Source organism: Manis pentadactyla, chromosome 3, assembly GCF_030020395.1.
Source record: "Manis pentadactyla isolate mManPen7 chromosome 3, mManPen7.hap1, whole genome shotgun sequence".
Classification (NCBI taxonomy): domain Eukaryota; kingdom Metazoa; phylum Chordata; class Mammalia; order Pholidota; family Manidae; genus Manis; species Manis pentadactyla.
Genome location: NC_080021.1, coordinates 129,535,272 through 129,552,727, shown reverse-complemented (window position 1 = coordinate 129,552,727; position 17,456 = coordinate 129,535,272). Strand labels below are relative to the sequence as shown.

At 40.3% G+C, this 17,456-nt stretch overlaps 1 protein-coding gene across 1 annotated transcript; it reads right to left on the bottom strand.

The window, feature by feature from the left end:
* Positions 1–1,653: 1,653 nt before the first annotated feature.
* CKS2 (CDC28 protein kinase regulatory subunit 2) lies at positions 1,654–6,529 on the bottom strand. The gene is made up of 3 exons (XM_036933100.2): positions 6,336–6,529; positions 3,173–3,300; positions 1,654–1,986 (listed from the first exon to the last, which is right to left on the bottom strand). The coding sequence occupies exons 1-3, from the start codon at positions 6,392–6,394 to the stop codon at positions 1,934–1,936; spliced, it is 240 nt and encodes a 79-aa protein (XP_036788995.1). The 5' UTR covers positions 6,395–6,529; the 3' UTR covers positions 1,654–1,933.
* Positions 6,530–17,456: the final 10,927 nt, after the last annotated feature.

The window sequence follows — 17,456 nt, the reverse complement described above, 5'->3', positions numbered from 1 at the left end:
TGCTGAGACAGGACCGTGGGTTTAGGCAGAGTAGGGTGAGGTCTCCGGAGGAAAAGCAGAGCAAGATAATTGCAGTCAGAACGATGTAATAATGTACAAAGAAGTCCCTACTGAAACTCAGTGTTAAGCATTATGCTTTCAGAGTCAAACTAATTCTCTAGGGTAAAGATACCAGACTAGGAATATAGACATCTTCAGTGAGATCAGTTAAAAGCTTAAAAGGCCAGGAGCAACTTGGCCTGGAATGTTTGAGTGTTCTGCAGATAAAGAGAAGTGTCGCAGAATAACCCATGACCTCACTCTATCAATTAGATCGTGACACTGTAAAATTCACCTTAGCCTGCTAAAAGGCCCAGCTTATTTTTAAGTGTACTTAAGTGCTGTATTTACTTCTCTGATCCTAACCAAGTAATCTGCAACCTAGGAAAGCAAGCCCAGCTATAAACATCCCAAAAAGTTAAGATTCTTAACACACTTTAGCAAACAGGCAACAACCCAGCCCACCTTGGGGGCAGAGCAGGCGATCTTAATTGACATGCTCCCAGAGGGAAACTCCTATCCTGAGAAATAATCAGAGAATGTAATTTCTTGTTACTCATCAAAAATGAGTATTCTGGGACCACTCACTCAAGTCTTTACCCCCATTCTTGAAAACACTCAACTGCACATAAAACCCCTAGACGAGCCAACCATGGACTCTCTTGAGCCCTCCTGGCAAGAGCCAGTTCTGTCCTCTCACTTTCCAAATACAAGCCTCTACCCTGGCTCTCCTACTTTGAGTGTTTGCAAAGTTCATTCTTTGGCTCCGTGAATAAGAACCCCAGCATCATTGCCTTGTTTGGGTCCCACAGGTTGGGTAGACACTCCAGGACACCCAAACCTCCAGAGTGGGTAAAGGCTGAGGGTCTGGCAGTAATCCATGCTGGAGGTTGAATGCCACCCCTGCTCTCAATATTCCTTGGTTTCCTCTAAATGCAACTAAGTTTACTTAGCAGTTCTGCCATCTGTTTGCTTAAGCCTCTAAGTGGGAGCAGAAAGTTCTAGGCTGCTCACCACCATCTTCAGTATTGTGCTCATTATGTGTAAAAGCTTCCATTTCTAAAGAGGCCATACAGAGGACCACCAGACAGGGGTCTTGATATTTACTAACAGCTCATTTAAAAGGTTTTTCCAGCATAGCAAATAGTCTGTGTTGGCATTAACTCTGTTTCCATAGCAGCTAAAAAGGCAATTTAACAAACATAGAATATATATGGCATGAAGGGAGTTTCACAGTGCTTTTGATTTTTAAAAGATGCTGTGATATTTACAGAAAACATCCCCACTTGGAAAATGGAGAAAAAGAGAAATAGGGTCAAGTGTTTTGTCCCAAGGCCACTGCACATCGTTGTTCTTATACCTAAGTAGACAATTCTCTAGGACCTAGACAAACAATAGAGCTATAAGATCCACTTTGGTTCTGTTAAAATTATCCGTGGTTCTTCCTAAGTGAATTAAATGGCACCCTTATCACACCAAGCTATTTGAAACCCATTTTACATCTTACTTTTTTGAAATTTATTTCCTCAGGACTAAAATTCTAGAGAGGAAATCGTCCAGCATGTCAATAGTCACAAAGTAACCATAAGAAAAGAACCCCAGTAACTTCAGTAATAATGCAACATACAAACTTTATTTAACAAAATAACAGGTAAAGTCAAACAGGCACTTACATTAAGAGAAAAACCCACTACAAGAAATTTTATCTTAACACCTTACAGGAACCTACTTGCAGTTGCACATTTAACTGAGCTCTGTTGCTGTGAAGAATACAGCTCATGCACAGGTATGGATGAACAATTTGTACATTTTTCAAGTATTCACTGAATACTACCTTATATACACATATACATTAAATTTGAACAAGATTTAATTGATGACCCCCAGGTATACTTCATTTTTGTTGATCTTTTGGAAGAGGTCGTCTGAAGAGAAGAATATGTGGTTCTGCAGAAAGAAAATGTTTTATACCATTTTAGTGTATGTTTAATTTTCATTCGGCCAAAATTCAAAGAACTCTCATTTGAACCAAAATAAAGTAAAATAAATCTGTGGTCAATTAATATTACTTGGTGAACTACTGAAATGAATTTTACATCAAAGTCACTGTCAATACTAAGCGAAAGAAAACAACCTGACAGTTCCCCCGGTGTTTTAGTTGTACCCACCCTGGAGAAAAGTGCTGGTAAGAAGCTACTCTGGGAAGAATAGTTTCTACTTTCAGAATTTCAATTCTGGTGAAAAGTAAAGAGAAAGGCTATCTCTACGGGGAAAAGAAACCTAACACTTCATTCAAAATCACTTATAAAAACGCTTATAAAAATGCAGATCCCAGGAGCCTTGTAGATTGTTACAGTAGGTAGGGGCCCAGGCATCTACATTTAAGTTCCTCAGCTGCTTTTGTGTTATATGTAGAAAGACCCTTTGAGCCCTTATATAATCACATGTTTCAATCCCAAGAAAGTTATGAGGAGTCTTAGGTTTTTGATGGGGGCAGTTTCTCTTTGATAAGAGTGGAAAGCAAGAGAGTTTTGCTTCCACCTAATTTGGCTTCTATAGTATCCCTTCAAATTTTGTTCAAAACATTATAAATCCTTAAGATATTTACTGATAATCCAAAAATAGAATTTAAACCCACAAAATTTTAGTTTACTCTTTAGTATCTGGAAAACTTCATCTTAATGGGGTAGATACAGACTTATCCGATTTATCCTTTGGTAGAACACTAAAGGAAGACACATCACTTATAATTACCTACATTTCTATACACACAAAACTTAAAGACATTTAATTTGTCCTAAAATAAGTCTAGTTTCCAAAGAGAAAGACACCAGAATTTTAAATACATTTATGGAAAAACTGGATATATTAAAAATGACACATTTTATATAAAATAGACTATTTTTTTACTCAAGTTATAATCTTTGCAAGTAAACTAAATGCAGTACTTTTATGTTTAGTTTACTAAAAAATAGCTTTGGAACACTCAGAAGGAATCATTCAAAAATAGTGAAACTTATCACTGTTACTTTGTCATCATTGAATGTCAATATTACTAAAATATTTTCAACCACAAGCACCACTATTTTAATTCAGTTAATGTTTTCCTAAATATTAAATAGCAAAACTTAACCTGGCTCATGAATCATGTAATGAACCCAGCCTAGACTCTGTTGTACACCAAGTCTCCTCCACTCCTCTTCAGACATCAGATGGGTTTTGGGTACTTGTTTGGAAAGTTCTCTGGGTAACATGACGTGCCTGTTTAAGAGATATAGCCAAGTATTAGTGCTCTATGCAAATATGCCTTTCCTACAATTATATGCATCTCTAGTACACTTAAAAATTTTCCCCTCAACACAGTCAAAATTCTTTAAAGCAATTGTTACTTACCATTGGCACCAATCTTAAGGACTATTCTCTACATTTACTTATTATTTTGGATGGCCTATATGTTCAAATTAGAGAGATAAGAATATAAAGTCCAAAAAGCAGAAGGCATTTTATTTAGCATTAACTTTTCTCTCCCTCATCAGAGAATGCTTACTAGTTATCTCAAATCTCCTGAAGGAACAGAATTCACAAAACTTAAGTCAGGCACATGGTTAGTGAAACCATCCCAGCCTCCCCTGAAGCGGTCTTTGGTCATGTAACTAAATCCTGGCCAACAGGATATATGCGGAAAATATTTAAACTTATATAAAGTATCCTCAAAAGGAACAAGTATGTCCAACTTGTCTCCTTTTCCCTTCCTTTTGGTTATAAAGCAGATTGACACAATCAAGGAGCTCCAGAAGCCATCTAAGAGGACAGGCACCCTTTGGAAATTAAACACGGTCCCTGATTGCAGAGTTGTTATCCCAGCCCCATGTAGCCATTTACACAGGAAAAAAATTAGCCAATTTGTTAATTTGGGCTCCCTATTACTCAACATTATAGACCTGTAGTAGATAGAAGTCCTTGTGTACTCCAGAAGTTGCTTTATACTTTGTCCAAAATTAAAAGGAAAACACACTAATGGCACATATGCATGTACCTCCAACTTCACACAGACAGTTCGTTTTCCAGTAAGTTACATATACACAAAACTGCATTTAGGTTTTTTTTAGGAAGGCATGAAATATTCAAGAACTGTAACTTCGTGAAAGTCTTAAAAACAAATATGCACTCCCCACTTCTTAATTACAATAAAAAGACCTTTATAAAATCACAATTCCAGGCCCGATTTCTACCATTTCAGGTAGTAGTGTGTTTTATAGTTATCCATAACCACCAACCCATTTTTTTTTTGACCAGTACTAGGTTAGCTAGCTATGAGTCAGTTGGCTGGAGGACAAGAAAGGTACAATATGGTCACACTTTTTTGGTGCACAGGAAAACGGAACCCATAACCCATTAAAAGCACTAAGCTGTCATCAATTTAATCTATTCGGTGGTTGGTTAGTTAAGTAACAATTTAATATTCTTTAGAGAACAAAATGGAGCTTTAAAAAAACTATTTTGTTGCTTGATTGCCGTAAGGCCACCAGGTCAAATTCAAATTATACTATCAAAGTTGGTAAAAAGTTTCACCAATTCCAGGGAACAACATGATGAGTCTTAGCAATACTTAACCAACTACCTCATTTATTCTTGAAATGTCCGTTTTAACATGTATTTTTAAGTCCCTGAAAACAAACTGTCATCCCTGTCTCCTATGTTAACTGTTGGTTAGTCTCAAAGAGAAATGTAACGCTAATTAGTTTTTGTACTAGGTACCATGAAAACAGACTCACTTTCATCAAGGTTTGATTACAAGGGAAAAAAGTAGCTTCAAACTCACATGGCAATTCTACCTGTATTTTACTGCATGGAGATAGCTTTCAAACTACATCTGAGTAAAAGTATTTCCAAAATTCAACGTTTATTACAGTACCATTGCCTTGTCAATTACAAAAAAGGAGTAAGGTAACACTACAAAACACAAGTGAGGGCAGACAGCAAATCGTGGATAGGATTTTTAAAACACTATACAGTTTCTATGAATTTAATTCCATACAATCCTATAATATTTGTTACATATGTTATTCAACAGAACTATGTCTTGAAGTCTGGTTACAAAGGAACCTAAACGTAAGTAAAAAAAAATTCTCTTAAAGTCAATTTACATATTGTAATATATCACTTCAGATGTGACAGATGTTCTATTATACATGACTACCACAAACCACTTGGTAAAATAGGCTAAAATTGTGATAGCAGTCCAGCTTATTTTGTGCTTATCAATAATTGTTATTGCAACTAAAAACAAAAAACAAAAAAAACCTAATGCCTGGAAAAGTCCAGTAAAGTATCTTCATCTATTTGGCGCCAGATGTGTTTCACTTCAAGATTTTAGAAAAATATTAAAAGATTACATTCTGTCGTTATTGCATATCTCCAGCTGGGCTCTTGATCGACATCACATAATTGGACATTACGCCAACATAACACAGTAAAAGAACCGTGTGTATATAGTTACTAAATAAAAACAAACGGATCGACTTCAAACATCAATAGCCAGGAAAAAGATATTTCTAGCCAGGAATATGAAACAATACAGGTATTTTTCATCTGTAAACCAGAACGGAGAAATCCTGTTTTTCTCGCGAGACCTTCGATTTCCAAGATACTACAGGACTTGGAAGAAAGCAAAAAAAAGCAAGTCCACAGAGTTACGTCCTTTCTTCCTCAAAGAGTTTTGGACACCCTACCTAAAGGTCGCTACCAGTCCCGCCCATGCTGAGACCCTTCCTCCGGACGCCCCAGGGAGGTCGCCCGCACCCAACGAGGCTTGAGGACGTAATGTTCTCCCCGCCCACAAGCCTGGTGCTAACTTTACATGTTAATTTTAGCAACTGCGATCTAGCACTTTACAGGACTCTGAAGCCCCAATTCCTCAAAACCCAAGCTCATTTGCCAATGTATATTAGCAGGAAAAAAGGCCTAAAGTTCCCTCGAGTTCCCGCGCCCGTCCTAGAAAGAAGCCCCCCGACTCAGGTCCTGTCGTCACGGCTCGGGCTGGCGCGCCCAACCAACACTCCCACACCTCAGGCCAGCCAACTGTGGGGGTGCCCTCAAGGCACCCCAGACATCGAGACCAAGAAGCGGCGTCTCCCGCGCTGGTAGCAGACCACCACCCCGCCAGCCCCTGCCCCAAGGCCTACTGGGTGGGAGTTCGCGGGCCCCCGGCCGCCCCTCTGCCGCACCCGCGCCGGGAGCCGCCACCCAGCCCGGCCCCGGCTCCCGCCCGGCCGCGGCTGAGGGAGCCCGCTCACCGGTACTCGTAGTGCTCGTCGAAGTACTTGTCGGAGTAGTAGATCTGCTTGTGGGCCATCCTGGAGAAGGCGGACAGCGGGCGGCTGGCGGCGCGGGGCTGGAACGGCGGAAGACTCGTGCACTTCGGGCCAAGGCAACAGCTCGTCTGTAGCCAACCGACCTCGGGTCGAACGATCCAGGTTTGAATCCGACAGCCAGCCACTGATTGGACAGAAGCGCCCACCAACCAACTTTTGCAGAAACCGTGGGTAGGCGAGGCCAGTTTTACCCTATTGTCGCCGTTCCTCCAAGGCCTTGGCTCCAAGATTAACCAATCAGAGGCCTATTGCGAAGTTACCCCCAAGGAAGAAGTGGATGATTGACAAGGCGTTGGAGACGGGGAACTCCCTGAAGGGAAGGGGCCTGGTCAAAGGAGGGAGGAGCCGGACGTTAAGGGCCACAGAACGCGTGCGCAAAGGTTTAGAAGGTTCCAGGTGGGCAGAGCCGTTGGGGCGGTGGAAGAGGTGAAGTATCACGGGATTTGGCGAGGCTGGGGCGGGGCTACCTGCGGAGAGGCCACCTCTGCGCAAGGCAGTTACCGGTCGGGAAGCGAGTTCCGTGGTGCGCAGTGAGAAGCCGGTTGGCAGTGGTTGGAGGCACTGCGGGCCGAGTGTGAACTCCGCAGCCGCTCGATGCCGGCTCGAGGGCTTCGGGTCGCGACTGAAAAGGCCCGGGCGCGGGAGCGCAGGCCACGCGGAAGTCTCCAGAAGCGGTCTCCCTGTGTGGGCGGAGGACCTGTGCCGCCGCGCAGGTGCGAATCCCCCGGTGCGGGGAAAGGCCGCCGCTGGCAGGGCGCTAACCTCGGAATTTGGATCACAAGTTCCGCGAGGAGCGAGGGTCAGGTCTCTAGTCTGGAGGCCGTGCACACGGCGGGCCCAGCCTGGGCTGCTCCTCCGGGAGGGACCCGGCGCATCCCCTGCCCCCGGCGGGGTCGCCTGCACTGGCTGAGCCCGCAGTCATTGCGCTCGAATGAGCAGTGACGTGTGCCTCTGTAAGCGGGTCCAGCTACGCGCTGTGGTGGTGGAGACGTAGAAATGAGGAAAAAACACTGGCTTTCTGGCAAAACCCAGGAGAAAAATTTCCAACGAGATAAGCTTTTACAGAGACCTATTGTGGACAAGTTCAAATTTAAAAGTAGGAGAATATAGTCAACCCTTCCATAATACCAGAATCAGCTGCCGCGATTCATTTTGCCCATTTTGTCTCATCTATTCCTCTCCCTTTTTCCCCAGAGTATCTTGAACGAGATCCCAAATGCCCTTTCACTCTGAAATAAGTACTTCCGTGTATATCTTCGAACTAACTGTGTACAGCTAAGGGAATTTAAAAGATTGTTCATATCACTTAAAACGGTTTGATATTTAGGGCTAGGTTGAAAGAATAGTTTGTCCAAATCCATTGAGCAAGTAAGTGGCAGACTCAGACTTGAGGCCCTACAGTCCTCTTATTACCCAGTATTGTGTACTGTCTCTCGCCTTTCACGTAGAGGAGTGGGTTGCCATTTGTGAAGGCAGAAGGAAACGTGGATTACACGGAATGCTGACTGGGTTTGGCTTAGAATATAGAGGTCATGGAAAGGAAAGTTGTGGGAAGTGAGTCAGGGAGGGTAGATGGAAAAATGGCCCCCAAAAACACCCACGTTCTGGACCCTGTGGGTATGTTACTTTACATGACAAAGGAGACTGCAAGTTTGAGTAAAGGATTTTGAGATTACCCATTGTGAAGATGGGTCCAGTGGTGTCACAGGGATCCCTGTGAGGGAGAAAGAAGGGTCAGGAAGAAGCTGTAACAGAAGAGTGACCAGGAACCAAGTAGTTCGGGCTCTGTAACGCTTAGGTCTCTAAACGCTTATCTCGTTGGAAACTTTTTTCTCCTGAGTTTTGCCAGAAATTAGGCCTCTAGAATCTGGAAAAAGCAAGGGATGGGTTCTATTCCTAACGTATCTGTAAAGAATACAGGTCTGCCGGCACCTTGGTGCCAAGTAAAACCTAATTCAGACTTCTCGAACTATAAGGTAAATTTTGTGTTTTAAGCTGCTGAGTTTGTGATAATTTGCTAAAACGTAGTGGATTGGGACAGACTGGGAAGGGGTTCTTGGATATTTTGATTAATGTAGACCCAGCTGATAATCCCAGCAAGGAAGTGGCACAGTCAGATCAGCTGTGATAAAGATGAGAAGGAATGTGGAGGGTCCTGGGGCCAAGTAGCCCTGTTAGAAAGCCATGGCAGTTGATAGGATGAGGGTCTCAAGGTTGACAGCAGGGTTGATTAGGATTCAGACCAGAAATTTTGAAGGAAGAACCAACAGGAATTGGCTATCTGCCTCTAAAATGGGCCTTTCAAAGAGGCCCAGTTTCCTTTAAAACAGGAAGTTCAGGTTCAGTTGGTGTTTATAGGATTAGAGCTGCCACAAATCTTAATGTATCTGGAACCTCTCAGCCCCACTAGCAGCTGTTAGTGTAGTGACAGCTGGCAAAAGAAGCTGCAGTTGGTCCATGTTTAGTTAACCAGCAAGTTCTTAACTGAGCAAAGTGCTAGGAAAACCTTACTCCTGGGAATAGCATTGATGCTACTGCTTCTAATAACATTACCTGTCTAGAAGGCACTTTAAAGTTTGCATGAACATTTTTTCATTGTCCCATCTGAGCCTCCACATAAATCATGTGAAGTAAGCACAGTGGATAAAAGAAGTTGAGCTACAAAGCCTTCCCTAAAATTTCCCACTCTAAAGTTAAAATTTTAAATATGGATATTTTATGAAAACCATTTATTCACTGTGTCAATAAATGTGTCTTATGACAGTGAATTCTGCGTGTAAGAAGTACAAACAAGTAGGTGATTTTAAATGGGTGTTTATTCTCCGCTATACTGTGAGCATGAGGGTGTGAACTAATTCAGAACCAGCATCATACAGAATAGAGCTAAAGTGAGAGCTCCAAATACTGCTCTCCATCGTACTTCTGATGTTTTGCTAACAATTGTGTGTGAGGAAGAACTTGATGGCATGTGCCATTTTAGTGACTGCACCCCTTGCCTTTCAATGTTTGTAAAATTTGTTTGTTTTCAATGTTTGTAAAATTTTATATATGATTCTTAATTTAAAAGTTCAATTTCCACCAGATACCAGTTATCCTAGTATGTTTTGTTCAGTTTCTGTTTGAAAATTACAGAAGTGAAATAAAAATTACTCTTGTTTTTACTAATTTAAAAGAAATAAGATATCTTCTTGGTCCTTTCTCAGCAATCCCGTATCACAGATGCAAGTACTGCTTAACACCATGGTACATTAACCACATAGACTACTGCCTACACTGTATACAGATGTATCACTTTGAGAACTACGGATTCATATGCATAGTCTTCCTTTATAAAATACTCCAACAATGGAAGCAACCTAAGTGTCCATCAGTAGATGAATGGATAAAGAAGATGTGATACATATACACAATGGAATACTACTCAGCCATAAGAAAAGGGCAAATCCAACCATTTGCAGCAACATGGATGGAGCTGGAGGGCATTATGCTCAGTGAAACAAGCCAAGCAGAGAAAGAGAAATACCAAATGATTTCACTCATCTGTGGAATATAAGAACAAAGGAAAAACTGAAGGAACAAAACAGCAACAGAATCACAGAACTCAAGAATGGACTAACAGGTACCAAAGGGAAAGGGACTGGGGAGGATGAGTGGGTAGGGAGGGATAAGGGGGGGAGAAAAAGAGGGGTATTAAGATTAGCATCCATAGCAGGGTGGGAGAAAGAGGAGGGCTGTACAACACAGAGAAGACAAGTAGTGATTCTACAACAGTTTGCTACGCTGATGTACAGTGACTGTAAAGGAGTATATGGGGGGACCTGGTATAGGGGAGAGCCTAGTAAACAAAGTATTCATCATGTAAGTGTAGATTAATGATAAATAAAAAAAATAAAAAAAGCAGTTCCTGTGTGGTGACCTCCAATGAGTTCTACACAATGATATAAAGGGCATATAAAAGTATAGGCAAAGGGTCTGTTTGTGTTTATACAGAGGATCAAAGCCTAATTTGGCTACCCCGAAAATGAACAAAGATACGATATGAAAAAGAACTTCCAACATCAGCACTCTCGGGAAGACTCATGACAGAAGATGATCAGCAAAAAAAAAAAAAAAAAAAAACCCCAACAAAGATCCACACACTGCTACAGCTGTAGATGCACTCATCCCACCAGCTCCTGGACTTGCCATGGGAATGAGGAAGGAGATATCTAAGCTGGCCTGTGCATACAGTAAAACAACAAATTGGACTGGATCTATACTGTTGGAACTCAACCAAGAATTAGGAGAAGTGCAAACTGTAGCACTCCAAAATCTTACAACCACAGACTATTTACTGTTAAAAGAACATATGGGATGTGAACAGTCCCCAGGAATGGGTTGTTCTAATTTATCTGAATTCTCTCAGACTGTTCAAAGTTCAGTTGGACAATATCCACCATATCATAGATAAGTTTTCACAAATGCCTAAGGTGCCTAACTGGTTTTCTTGGTTTCACTGGAGATGGCTGGTAATTACAGGTATGCTTTGGTTATGTAACTATATTCCTATTATGTTAATGTGTGTGCACAATTTAATTAGTAGTTTAAAACCTATCCATGCTGAAGTTACTCTACAAGAAGATATGTCAAAGAAATAATCAATCTTCCCATGTTTTCTTCCGCCTGCTACTTCTATAGCTTTTCTTCTTCCTACCTAATCACAACCTTTAAATAGAACTCGTGCCACATGTCGAATTTACTGAGTATCATAATTCTTCCAAGTGGTAAAGACACCTCAAGACAAATGCTGGGCATAGAAGCCACAGGGCATAAATATGCAAAGAAGTAAAAAGCTAACCTTTTCAAACAATAAGGCTTCTCTCTCACTTACCAACTTTACATTTCCCTGTATGGCCCCGGAAGATGACTGGTTAGCCAGAGACGGGTAAGATTCCTCAAGGGAGGAACAACCTAAGACAGGCACAGTCGCAGGGGGCCATCTGGTGAGAAAATGGGGAGCAGCAGAGGTGAGGCTTAGAACCTCCCCCCTCATGTTCTGAGAGAAATCTTCTGCATACCTGGATGTTTATTGCCCTCATCTAGCTCGGATTAACACATAGTCTACAGGCACACACCTGATCATCTACATTTGCTCTCTTACAACACTAAACTCTTGTTTTCTACCTTTATCTCGTATCTACCTACCACCTCAGCATTTTATTAAAAATAATAATAATGGAGAAATGTGGTATCCACATATAAATCAAGTTTAAAAATCAAATGAATATTCATATTTGAACTGACGGTTTATAGTTCATAATGCATGAACAAAACCGAAAGCTTCTGTGATGACTGCCCTTGCACTGTTCACCATGTAACTTATTCACTATGTAAGAATTTGTACTCCATGTAAGAATTTGTTCGTTATGCATCAGAAGATTGGAGACTGACGAAAATTAGGCTTGGGGTGGATTAATGATTGTGCATTGAGTATTGACCCTCCTATACAGAAATTTATTGTTGTTAACAACTATTTGATCAATAAATATGAGAGATGCCCTCACCAAAAAAAAAAATATATATATATATATAAAAACAGACTTCCAATTGTAAAATAAATAAGTAACCGGGATGTAATGTATAGCATAAGGAATATAGTCAAAATATTGTAACAACTTGGTATGGTGATAGCTGGTACCTAGAATTATCATGTATATAAATGTTGAATCACTGTGTTGTACACCTGAAACTAATGTAATGTAATACTGTGTGTCAACTACCCTTCAATAAAAAAAAAATAAAAAAAAAGAAGAAGATGTGATACATATACACAATGGAGTATTATTCAGCCAGAAGAAGAAAACAAATCCTACCATTTGCAACAACATGGATGGAGCTAGAGGGTATTATGCTCAGTGAAATAAGCCAGGTGGAGAAAGACAAGTACCAGATGATTTCACTCATCTGTGGAGTATAAGAACAAAGAAAAAACTGAAGGAACAAAGCAGGAGCAGAATCACAGAACCCAAGAATGGACTAACAGTTACCAAAGGAAAAGGGACTGGGGAGGATGGGTGGGAAGGGAGGGATAAGGGGGAAAAAGGGGCATTATGATTAGCACATATAATGTAGCAGGGGGGTGGGGACATGGGGAAGGCAGTATAACACAGAAGACAAACTGTGACTCTATAGCATCTTACTACACTGATGTACAGTGACTGTAATGGGGTATGTGGGGGGACTCGATAATGGGGGGAGTCTAGTAACCATAATGTTGCTCATGTAATTGTACATTAATGATACCAAAATAAAAGTAATAAAATACTCCCAACAGCTTGCTTTTTTCATTTTCCTGAGACTCCGATGACATGAATGATCATTTTATAGATCTTGTCAAGATCTTTAGTGTTTTGTTGAAAGGATGTTCAAGATGGTCTTGTTACATCTATGCCAACCCTTCCTGATCTCTTTTGATTCTCCTAAATGTGGGAATAACAGGGCTTGCTCCTCAGGCTGCTGCTCAGTTGTTAGTTTTTGCCTCCTGCATTTTGCTGCTCTGTTATTTGGTGCATGTAAGATGGCTATGTCTTAACTGGTGAGTAGACCATTATATGTCTTCTGCCCTGGTAATTTTCTGTATTCTGAAGTCAATTCTGATACTGTTAAGATCATCTGCACTTAACATCATTATTGGTGTTAAGCTTTAAGTCTACCTGTAGGGAAAATGAAGGTTCCATGGCCAGGATTCTCATCTGACCCTGGTCTGCTTGCAGTGCTCACAGGCACATTTTGCACATGTGTGGGAAATGAGTTGTTACTGACTCTATATAAAGAGCTCTGCCCAGTGCTCTGGGCTGCAAGGCAGTGGAGAGACCCAGAGGCAGAGACTGGCTTGCTGCATGCAACCTGCCCTGATGGACAGGATTCTAGCTCTTGACCTGCCACTGCAAGAATAAAGCTGGGTATAAACCCTTTTATCCCAAGAACATTCTGTTGTCACTTTTCAGTCTCACTGAATGCAGATTCAATTTACTGGTGCTGAAACCCTCAGGTGAGACACTACCATTTTATTTGTTTTCTGCTTGGCCTTTTTCCTTTTTCTCCTTCCCCTTCACTGTCTTCCTATACTGAAGAAGCCAGAGAAAGACTGATGAGTCCTAGGTATACTAAATTGAAGCAGTGATTAGAAGTCTTCTAAAGAAAACACTAGACTCAAAAGACTTGAAGAGTTTTACCAAGCTATCAAGTTTTCCCAAGATCAGAGGAGTTTATTCTATTACACAAGAATAATGTTGATTCAAAAACTAAATAAACACAATATGAGAAAGGAGTGTACATGTCCTTTTCACTCAGTCAATGTAACCATCCTAAATAAAATGCTGGCCAACTTAAGCCAGTTTTATTTTTAAAAATACATCCTACAAATGCAAAGGTAGTGTAACTAGAAAATCTGTTATTGTAATTCACCACATGTCTTGCCAATGGGTTTCAGCCCCAGGCAAGTTCACTGTGGATTCAGTGAGACCAAAGAAATGACAATGGAACATTCTTGGGGTGAAAGGGTTATACCCAACTTTATTCCCACAGCCGGTCAATCACTAGAAATCTGCCCACTTAGAGGGAGTCTGCATGCGGCAAGCCAGTCTCTGCCTTTGGGCCTCTCTACCCCTGCAGCGGTCTCACTGCTGCCACCACTTCAGTCTCTCCTCTGCTCCCCTGCAGCCTTGCAGCTGTGCCACCATGTCGCCCAGGGCACTGGGCATAGCTCTTTTATATACAATCAATAACAACATATTGCCCACACATGCGTAGAAAGCTAGCCAACCAGGGCCAGGTGAGGATCCCGGCCATAGGAATCTTCACTTTATCCACACCACTTCAATAGCATAAAGGACACAAAAATTATTCTCTCCACAGATGCAGAAAAAACATTCCATAATTTCACTTTTAATAAGCAAACTCAGTAAGTTCACCACTCACTCACTGGTGAGACCACTCTTGGTAATTAGGAATCGGAGAAAACTTTGTTAGCCTCATAAAAATACTTGTAAAAAACAATTCTTATGGGGAGACATCAGAAACATTAGCTTAAAATTTTCCTAATCTTCAATTAACACTGAGCAACGTACCAGACATCATAGCACAGTAAAGAGAAGAAATTTAAGGCTTCCTAATTAGAAAGGGAGAAATGAAATAGTTGCAACTGATGTGTTATCTTTATATCTGGGTATAGGGTGAACATACGAAAGTCAGCATTCCTATATACCAGAAACAACTAGAAAATATTCAAAAAGAAATATTACTACATTAGCATCAAGTGTCACATACCTAGGAATGAACTTAACAAAATGTACACAAAACCCTAATAAGCTAATTTATGAGCCTTTGAGAGACATAGAAGCAGGCTTGGAAGAGTGTAGATGTACTATGTTCCTGCTTAGGAAGACTTAATATGACAGAGAAATTCTCTCATGATAAAGAGACAAATCAATCATAGAATCAGTCTAATTGCAATAGAAATAACACTTTCAAGAAACTAATTAAATTGATTCTGAAATATGTGTGGATGAGAAAAGAGCCAAGAATAGCAAAGGCACCTCAATGGACTTTTAACAGAGATCATGATTTATTAAGAAACTGTAGTAATTACAACAGTGTAGCAGTCGCTTATGAAAATTAAATAGCATGGCATTGAATAAACTGACTTGACATAACACCCAACCCGGAATGCTCTTCGCTGCAGCTTTGCTGCTGTTGTCACTTTAAAGACATACTCTGATTCCTAGTTTGCTATGTTTCTTTCATAAATGGAATTTTTTACATTTTTTACATTTGGTTAATATTTTTAGGTTTATGAATATAAGTTGTAAATACTGTAAAACAGATACAACTTTGGTCTTAAGGATGAATCAAATGGCCATACTGAGAACTAGCTGAAATAAAAAATTCAGTAGGTACACAAAGTATTGTGGATGCTAATGAACAAACGAACTAGAAGACAGGGTTGAGTCACAGTTGCAGAGCACTTCTGGAAGGGACAGAGATGGGAAATAGAAAGTAAAAAGACATGGAAGCGAGAAGCGAGCTTCTTCTCCCACAGAGAGAAAGAAAAATAAACAGGAGGAAATACTTGTACAAATAATGGCTGTGAGTTCCCAATTTTAAGGAAAAGAGACTTCAGATTGAAATGGTTTATAGAATCCTGAATAAGATAAAGTAACCACAGATTATACTGCAATTTAAGAACATCAAAGATAAAGTGAAGTTGTAAAAGCTTCCAGGGAGAAATTGCTGATCACACCTGCAAAATACACAAAACAGACTGACAATGGCAATCACAGAAGCAGCACTGGACTCAGGAAGAAAATGCGTTGCTGGTCATAAAGTTCAATGAAAGAGTAGAAATAAATTCAAGACAATAATTCACTATATATTGGAAATAAAGTAAGTAACTTAGTACCTTTATTGTTGTCTAGAGGAGGATTTAAAACTGTTCACTGAACAATTCAGAGAACACTGGACTAAGAGGAGGATAGGGAAGTGAGTTCTGCACTTAGGTAAGGCACTTATCTTTGCAGCTGTGGGTAAATTTAGGAAATTGAAAGAGATTAAAAATCCATCATCAGAAATGTTAACTATGACTAGTTGATTCTTGATACCATCTTAAGAGAATTAAAACTTATCACAAATCCCTACCTGAGGATGCCTGTCCATTGCAATGTGCTTTACACTCCCACCAACAGATGAAGTCTCTTCTCGTTGGTCTGGTGACTTGCTTTGACAAGCAAAATGTGGCTGAGATGACAGTATGTGACTTCTGAGGCTAGGTCTTTCGAGGAGTTGCAGTTTCTGCTTTCTCCCTCTTGGAATTCTGCCCTGGAATAAGATCATATAGCGACTAGAGAGATCTAAGTCTCCTTGCCATCTGTTAGCACCAACCAGATGTGTGCTCCAGGTGCCAAATGCAGTGTCTGAGTGAGGCAAGGAAAATTGAAGAAAGGAACTGCCCAACTCTCAGAAACATGAGAAAAAATAAACCACTTTTCTATGGCACTGATTTCAGGGAGGACTGTGGCTTATTGTGCAGCAGTAGTCAACTGACACACTGTTATATCTATGTTCTAAGCTTAAGTCTCATAAGAGAATATCTGATTAGGGGAATCCAGAATCACAGCTGCAATGAAATCCATAAAATGTTTTTGGTTTTCCAACCTCTCTGTTGCTCTGGAAATGTGTTCATGAACAGGACAGAAATTTGAACTGTATACTAGCTTGAAAACCTAAGTAAGATAGATCTTTTAACCAAGTTGATCTGGGTACTAGGAAAGGAGGAAAAACAGTCTAACTCATTTTATGAGGCCAACATAACCTTTACACCATAATCACAGAAGGGGAATAAGAGGACAGGGAAAGCAAAATTAGAGTCACTCCATTAACTGAGGTGTGAGTTTAGCTAAGTGAACCTAACACTTTATTAAAGATTGCGTCAATTAGTTTGTTTTAAAGACTCAATGGCAATGAGTTTAATGAAAGCCAATCTATCAATGGACAAAAGGGAAAAGAAATATAATGCCAATACATGCAGAGAAAGCATCAACTGAACCCTGATGTATAATAAAAATAATCAGAATAGAGGAAAATTCCCTTACTTGATAGAGGCTACAAACCAAAATCCTACAGCAAACACACATTTACTGAAGGAACTTTAGACATCCCCTTTAAGGTTGGAAATTGTACAAAGATGTCTGCTCTCACCACATGCAGATGTCATCATTTCTTACATATGATGTGGAAAAGATTATAAGCACTGCTATGAAGTATCTAAGACATACCCGCCAATGAATGCAAAAGATTTTGCAAAGAAAACAACCTATACAAATGGAAAGATAAAACACGTTTGTAGTATTGCCAATGTAACTTTGTGAGATGTTAGTACTCCCCAAATAAATTTGTAAACTCATTGCAATCCCTCAAAATTTCCACAAGAGATTTTTGAGGAAGTTGAAAAACTTACTCTAAAATTTGTGTGGAGGAATAAAGATCCACAAATACCTAAATCAATTT

Excerpts from the sequence above, each read along its gene's own strand:
- CKS2 (XM_036933100.2), bottom strand. The coding sequence starts at position 6,394 with ATGGCCCACAAGCAGATCTACTACTCCGACAAGTACTTCGACGAGCAC. Across the intron at positions 3,301-6,335 it reads GACGAGCACTACGAGTACCG|GCACGTCATGTTACCCAGAG; the intron begins GTGAGCGGGCTC and ends TCTCTTAAACAG. Across the intron at positions 1,987-3,172 it reads TTACATGATTCATGAGCCAG|AACCACATATTCTTCTCTTC; the intron begins GTTAAGTTTTGC and ends TTCTTTCTGCAG.